We start from the raw sequence: 8343 nt of genomic DNA, 5'->3' as shown, positions 1-8343 counted from the left end.
CTTACTTTTACTTTTTTAAATGTTCCACACTAGCAACTTACACGATGAACTATAATAATATTCCGACCAACAACAACACTTACTGGACCAACAACAACACTTACTGGACGTCCGGCGCGGAGAACAATTAACGAGATAATGAGAAACTGACGAAACGAGTTGCTTACTTTTAACGGCTTTTTCACAGAAAACTAGTTTTCGCACGTAAGCTCCCTTTTCGTAGACCAGGTCACCTATGTACAATAAAGCAAATGCATGTATAGAATTTACAACAACAACCACGCTGTCAAGTTTAAATAGCGGCAAATCAGTTGTACTTGATAGTAGTAGGTTGAATAAGGAAAATGAATTACATAGCAACAAGAGTTTAGGGGGTATGCATAGCTCAGTGGTTAACGCTTGTGACTTTGCACATCGATGTTGCGGATTCGATCCATGCTGAAGTCTAGAAAAAGAAGTATGATGAGGAGATGTGATGAACTCCGAAATATGTGCTATAACTTCTACCGCTTAGACTTTGTTGCTTTTTCCATTTTTCCCTATAAACATAATCATGGTAAAAAGCTCAATAAAAATAATAAACATTTTTACAATTGCATTAATTTTATTTCAGGTAAATGGTATCTCCCAGCTGGACGCATGGAGAAAGGTGAAACCATTTGTGAGGCAGCTGTGCGTGAGGTGTACGAGGAGACTGGCCTTAATGTGGAACTCACCACACTTTTGGCCATTGAGGTTGCGGGTGGTTCTTGGTTCCGTTTCGTGCTCACTGGCCGCGCAACTGGTGGCATACTGAAAACACCCGCACAAGCGGACAATGAATCGTTGCAAGCTAAATGGATTTCCAGGCTCTCCGAATTGCCGCTGCGCGCCAATGACATTCTTAATCTAATTGATATTGGACGCTCCTACAAAGAGCGCGCTTCGGCACCACAGGCGCTAATGCACCATCCAGACGTTTTACCAACCAAATACTCACACCACAAGAACTACTTGCGCGTAGTGGCAGTCATACGCAAACGCGCCACCAATTCATTGAATGTACTCGTTAGTGAAAAGATAATTTTTGTCTACTTAATTTTTTCAGATTAATTTTAATAATTATTTATAAAAATATAATTCATTCTATAACAAGAGCCATAATCCAAGTTTCAAACTTTGACAAAAATTTATAAAAAATCAACAATGTTTTACCAAAAGTTCACACGTTTTATTCAAAACTTTTACTTTTGGGTATGCAGTACCTTTATAACGAATCTTAGCTATTTTTTTTTATATGGAAGGAAATGCGCATCACTGTCAACAAAAAGAATTGTGAAAAATTAACTTGCACTTTATACTAGAATTGAAAGGGCTATACAACTGCATACCCAAAAAAAAATTCAGAATAAAGTGATGGAAATTTTAGTTTCAAACAAATTTTTTGTTTTTAGTTATAGAATAAACCATATTTTTAGTTAAAAATATTAGGGAAAAAATGGTAAAAACTTATTAATATGCGGGTGACCTTATAATTATGTCACTGTCTATATTATATGTACGTATGTACAACAATATTTATTTTTTAAATATTTTGCTTTTATATACACCGATCATTGTTTATTAAGTTGCTGTTATACAAATTTTTATGTTATAAATAAAAATTTCCTGTTAACTCTAATTAATACTGCGTCATTAGTTTCTATGTCAAATTTTTGAAATTATCTCGGACTGAAGTAAAGGTAAGTGAATTAATTTAGGGCTTCACAGAAAAAATTTTACACTGACGAATTGATAACAAGAAACAAAGTATGTCTGGTAAAAGCGAAAGATTTGCACTTCATATCACTCATTTACTTCAACACTGTTATAAATTAAAAAAATCCAAAACTCTGGAAAAACGGCTTCAAAGTTTTGTATTAACTAATGTATGTATACTCCCGTAGTTAAAATGAATACTTACGTATTTTGTTCTACACTAAGAAAAAAGTAATATGATTTTTTAAAGTCTCATATTTGGTTTTTCCATATTAGCGATTAGAAATATTTGAACAAAAAAAAAAAATTTAACAAACTTTAACATAAGTTTGTTTAATTGATAACAAAGTTGTGTTTTCTAGAAATTTTCATCAAGAATCAGTTCAGCTTAATAATGAAATTTCAAACACGCCAGTCTGTAACTTGGCAACATTTTGTTTGACCGATCACAGAATGATGATTTTTATAGAGGGGAAGAAAATTCAAGCACTCCCAATTTTTCACTCACTTACTATTCTGCGTTGGTAAAAAAAATTTTGTTACCGGTAAAAAATGTTCCCGGTAATATTTAAACCCTTTTCGCATTCTGCGCACTGGTAAATTTTGTTACCATCTCATAAGCAGGGAACAAAATATTGCCCCGTGAAGTATGCAACACCAGAATTTATACAAAACTTCAAAACTGAATTTCTGAATAGATTAAATTGTTATCAAGGTGCTTGGAATTGCGGTTACAAGAAGTGGTGTTATTATTTGGTAACACTATTTTCCGCTGTCCAAATGTTCGGTAACAAGCAGAATAGGCCTGTTAAATGAAATATGAAATTTTGACATTTGTGTACAAAGGAAAATCAAATGAGCTGTTCTAATAGCACCACTTCGTGTATATGGGTCAATCCATATTAACAATTGAAAAATAGATTTGCCTGAGATACTACTTTGTGTTCTGGAGGCAAAATAAACTGACACGTATTTTTGTATTTCAGCATATTATACGAAATTTGCAAGTTACAATTGTTTAAACTTTTGAAGTGCAAAAAATTTAAGATATTTTAAAACGTTGTAGTTATGCAACGAATTCTTATAAACTGTTCTTATACCTGTTTTAAATCTTTATAAGCAAATGATAATAATAAAAAGTACCAATCTTTGGAATCGTTAATTTTGTGATTAAATGAACCTTAAGATTAAAGATTATTTCATAAAGTTTTCACAGTAAGTAGTTCAGGAGTTTCTGTTTAACAACTAATTGTTCAACACAATATGCATTGTATATCACATATGTATTGGATTTGCAGATTTTTGCGCAATGTGGCTATAGAATTCATCGATATTTACCAAAAATTCATTTAATTTTAGGTGCAAAGTTGCAACGTTGCAATTTAGCGCTCATTTTGTAGTTGGAAAACCAAAAAAAAAACGTTTGCTAGACTTCTACGTAGGAACTTTACACCTAAAATGCTACAAATCGTTAACTCCCCTAATGATTCTTAAGCAAATACTTAATTTTTTATACAATTTTTGAAAATTGGGAATGACACCGCCCAATATCAAATATGTTTGTCTTGGGAACCGACTCCCCAATCCGGACCATATTTTAGAGGGCATGGTTTCTTTCAATTTCAAAAATTTCAACATGATGCTAAGCAGCAGCTGACAGCGGTTTGAAAGTGTCAAAGCTGAGGAAAAAACTAGCATAACATTAAATGCCAAAAACAAAAATTTGTAGGCAATCTCAGAACTCCATATTGCGTAAACAAACCGAATTTCAAGTTGATAGCATCACAACAATGAAGTTGATGCAAGTCGTCTAGATCGGGTATATGGCGGCTATATGATATAGTGCCTCGCACCGAAAGAAATCTAGTAGGACAACTCAGAACTCTATTATCTTCATATATAGACGTTATGCCAAAACAATCCATATTTCTCTTTTCAATCTTTTACTTCATACATACATACATAGTTAATCCATACCAGTCACAGTTTTAAATATTTCTATGAAGATTATGTTAGCCGAATTTTTAAAGAAAACAAAAACGCGTACTACATATATATTTCACACACAATAAATCAGCCTTGAAAGTTAAGTATTGTGTTTAAATTCTTTGAGGACACAATGGTAAAATAGAGCGATTTCAGCTTCCCACCGGTCACATTAAGTCAAATAATAGTTACAAAGAACTTAGAAATTGGTTGGTATTATTTTAAGGAATTTCATACATCAGTTATTTGCCTGTGTTAAAACATATATTTGTATAAGGTCCGACGACATAGTTATAATGCACAATTGATCAAATTATGGAGTTAAATATCCCACCAGTCACAATGGAGTGGCCTTGACACTATTTAGTATAATGAAATGCCAAGTTATTCGACCTTGGATTCTTAAAAACCTGTTTAAGTGTTTCCACCCCGCTTTCTTTGGATTTAGTTGACATTTGCTAATTAGTGTGTGTGTTTATGTAGAGAATTTCGCCATTTCACATGAATCAGTATGCACGGTTGCACTTTTTAGTATCTTAAGGTTTGTTCGTTCGTAGGATTTCGTTGAAATCTGTAGTGCGATTCACTACGCTATTTTAACAACACTTGTTACTGTTAAGCCTGCTGAGCGACAATTTGATCAATTTATCTATTCAGTAAACGTTTCCCTAACAGCATTCATTAGCGCAAAATCTGTTGTCGGTGACGATAACAAGGGCTGCTTATTTGAGAGGATTATTTGTATAACCGGACAAAATTATAAAATAAAACATGAAACTTAATCATAATTAAGGATTAATAGGATGAAAATCAAGAATGATAGAATACAAGATTGCGCCCATCAGAGAGGATTTTTGAGAATAACCTTTGTGTGACATCACACTGGTGCAATTGCGATAGAGAAATGCGAAAACTTGAGCAAGAATGGAACAAGAAGAAAAAATGTTGCAAGGAAAACGTAAACAAGTTGCACAAGTGTGACGCCATACAAACAAGGATTCTGTCAAATTCACTGAGAGAGGAATAGCGGTACCATGTTGGACGCAACCTCTATTTCTCTCAATCGTGGATGAAAATTACTTATTATAATAACTTTAGGATCATTTTCGTAAAATATTTAGTTATATTCAGTTGCCATAAGTCCACAAAAAACTTTTTCAGAAAAATATATGAACGGAATTCGTTTTGCTAGAACATACGTATTTATCACAACATTGACTGTTTTCAGGTTGACATATGTCAAAGGGAAAGCAGTGGAGGAAGTTTTCATGGCTACCATTCAATAGATCAGTTATTTAGCTTTAGGAATAGTACCTTTTATTGGACTTATGCAACAATTGGTATATCTGACTTTTGACCGGTTTTTCTGCATAAATACTCTTATGTGCGACGTCTGGTTTGGTGTTGTTAAAAAACATAAAAAGTACGTTCTACAATTTTTTTGTATGGAAAAAAATGCACAGCACCGCTAGCACAAAAAGAAAAAAAATAAGCTTTTTTCTATATATTTTTGTGATGTTGCTTTGACCATGGCTTGAACCCATGCGTTGCGGAGTGGAAGCGCGCACTGCTTACCACTACACCACAGCGGCCGACAATTATTCTGATAAAAAACTTGAAGTTTTTAAGAAAGTTTATTGAATTTTGTTTAAATATTGCACAGGGTTTATAACTAGAGTTTATACGGTTTAGTTACAAAATAAACTATTAAAAAGTAATATGTATAAATTAAATAACAGAAAAAAATATAGGGTTAAAACTTGTCTATATGTGTTCAGGTTATAATTTTTCAATACAGCGTAAAACAAATATGGAAAACTGGAATTCAAAAGATGATAAGTCTATTTTTTTAATTTTACAGGAACTGAATATGCCTTGAATTTAAAGGAATTGAATAATTAAAGTTTTCAATTTGATACGTGTACATCGTTCATTAAAAATGTAAATATCATATGTATATGGTTGTGCATCAAAGCGGTCCGAAAATACTTGTGAAAAAGTAAAGTCGGAGTTTTAATGCCGCCACCACTGGGATGGTTCTATACCGAAAAAATATGTTCCCTTTTTTTTTTTGAAAAAAAAAAATTTAGGGCGTGCTCAAAGCGCCCAAAGTCTTCCATGATCGTGTATGGGGAGAACACAACTATTCGTTGAAATAGTGTAGAGCTCCAGAAAATCAATATTTTTCGATCGGAAAATTCTGTTTCTGTTTTAGGAGATTCCCAGTAATAATACCCAATTATTTCTTTAACCATTTTTTCATGGTAACTATATTTTATAGGAACCGTGAGGCGAAACACATACACAAAATCAGCTGATCTAGTAACACCACCTTATATAAATTCGCCTTGGGTTTTTGTTCACATTTTTGTTTTTCGAAATTCAATTTTTGTCAAATTACTTTACTTGATTTGATGATTATTTTATATTTTATTGCAACATGATTATTTTATTTTTAAGGGAAAATGAATGAAAATTAATGTTTTGGTATGGAAATGCACGCAAATTGTATTAAAACAAACGCGTTTTTGCAGTATTTCGCTACGGGAAGGTTCAAGTGAGTAATTGAAAAAGAAGAAGGAAGCAGGAAAATGAGTTATATATATGTATGTATATGTGCTTATTATGAGGTGACTTCTACACGACGCGCAAGTGTGCCGAAGTCGAGTCGTCACGGATTCGTTTCGGAATGAGGAAACGATGGCACTACTATGATTAGGCGCGTAATATACGGAGTGCTAAGGCACTCACTGCTCAAAAAACTGAAAGTCCGGTACATACATATGTACGTAATATAAATTTTAAGCCGTATTTAAAAGCGCAGTTAGTCAACGACGTAGCGTAAACGTAGATGGACGTACGTAGCAGCATATGAAATTTACTGTTGATAGAGCGAGAGAGAAGCAACGGCAACGTCACCGCCATGTGGTGGTGAGTTTTGGTTAACACGCGAATCCCATAAGGTTGATCGTGTCTGCGTCAACCTACGTCTACGCTACGTCGTTGACCGTTTGAGCTTTAAGAATAGTTGCCTAACTTCGACAATTTTTATGCGATCGCAATAAATGCGGTACCAGTTTATTTGAAAATGGGTTTAATATTAGATAGTGCTACATACGTATTTTGAAATTGTAGGAATAAGTTTTGGTCAAAAGATAAAAAATTAAGAAACAATTTTTTATTTGCCCGATGAAAACTTCTAACAATCCAAGTCTGACAATAGATTATTATACCTATAAACCCTCTTCTCACAACCTGTTCGATCTTTAAAATTGAATGCAAACCAGTCATCATTCAAAAGCTGATAAATCTACAAAACCGTACTTTCTGATCTAAAATTACAAGTCGCGATCTCTAAATGATTTTTGAAAAATCTTTAAAAATATTTCCAAAAAAACACAATAAATTTATTGTAATTTTTATATTTTTTAACATGTCATTTATTTTTAATGTTTTTTTAAGTAAATGCGCTTTTAATGAAATTTACATTATGTAAATATTTTTGATATACAAATGCATACAACTGTACACTAATATGTGTATGTATAGATCTCTAAAAAATACAAGAGTGCATTGAGTAACCAAATATTTGTAAGTAAGTGTTTTCATGCTTCTTTATGTTTGTAAATATGTTTTCATTTATGAAGATGGGCGCACGAAGGAACAATAAATGCGATAAAAATATTTCTGCTACGGTAGAAAAAATTCGTTTGTTTTATTTTTTAAATTGATCTCCGTTCATGGACTATTTATGTAAGTAAATATGTGCATACATATGTATCTAAGTTTGGCCATGTTTCACACTAAAGGCTATTTGTTTAATTGCGAGACCCCATACATTGCAGTAATTTACATGTATGTATATATAATTTTTTGTACATACATTAGCTGGATCAATTGACTAGGTGGTTATTTCTGCACTTTGTCTTTTAAATCTGTAACTAACTAGCGTTGTTGTAATGCTACACCGCAAATGTTGCTACTTTACATTTATGTTCTTACTTGTTTATATGTATATTTACAACTGTAAATTAAGACATACAAATATGTAAATGCATGTTATTATGTGCATGCATAACTACATATTGACACACTTATGAGCGTATTGGGTTTCATTCCTATATTTTAGATCAACTATGCACTTCTATTCGCATCGCAGGTATTACTCATATTTCCTTGTCTATGCTTTCCAAACTTTGTTGAATAGGTCCATGAACGAATCATAGATCATGAAGGTAATGGCTACATCCAGGCAAACACGACCTAGACGCGGCACTGTGCCCTTGTAAAATGCTGTCACACCTTCATTACGCCAAATCTGCAAAGCACAATCCGCTGTGTTCTTATACTTGGCTGCCTCTAGACCCTGCATGCGTGTCTTCACCACATCAAGTGGTGTATTGCCGAACACTGAGGCCGCACCAGCTACCGCACCGAAAGCACCCACTACTAGCTTAGGCACATGCTTATTCGGATCTTCACCCTTATAGAGATCCTTCAGCGATTCCATTACGAAGAAGCGTATCGCTTGATTCGAGCCCTGCTTGAGAATGGTGGGTGTAAGTCCCTTGTAAACACCGCCAAAACCTAAAAGCAATGTGTGAATAAAGCGAAGACTCT

General features: G+C 33.5%; 2 protein-coding genes across 2 annotated transcripts in view; one reads left to right on the top strand and one right to left on the bottom strand.

The window, feature by feature from the left end:
* The window catches only part of LOC108363247 (8-oxo-dGDP phosphatase NUDT18-like), a 9343-nt gene extending 8251 nt beyond the window's left edge, over nucleotides 1-1092 (top strand). The window contains exon 3 of the mRNA XM_017616544.1: nucleotides 614-1092. Coding sequence (XP_017472033.1) covers nucleotides 614-1092 — 479 coding nt within the window. The remainder of the gene's footprint in view (nucleotides 1-613) is intronic.
* A 6105-nt stretch (nucleotides 1093-7197) lies between these two features.
* The window catches only part of LOC108363246 (tricarboxylate transport protein, mitochondrial-like), a 4428-nt gene continuing 3282 nt past the window's right edge, over nucleotides 7198-8343 (bottom strand). Inside the window, exon 2 of the mRNA XM_017616543.1 lies at nucleotides 7198-8310. Coding sequence (XP_017472032.1) covers nucleotides 7904-8310 — 407 coding nt within the window. The 3' untranslated portion in view covers nucleotides 7198-7903. The remainder of the gene's footprint in view (nucleotides 8311-8343) is intronic.

The sequence above is a fragment of the Rhagoletis zephyria genome, unplaced genomic scaffold (assembly GCF_001687245.7).
Source record: "Rhagoletis zephyria isolate East Lansing unplaced genomic scaffold, Rhagoletis_zephyria_1.1 Rzeph_scaffold_01226, whole genome shotgun sequence".
NCBI classification, from domain to species: Eukaryota; Metazoa; Arthropoda; class Insecta; order Diptera; family Tephritidae; genus Rhagoletis; species Rhagoletis zephyria.
This window is presented reverse-complemented; position numbering and strand designations above follow the sequence as displayed.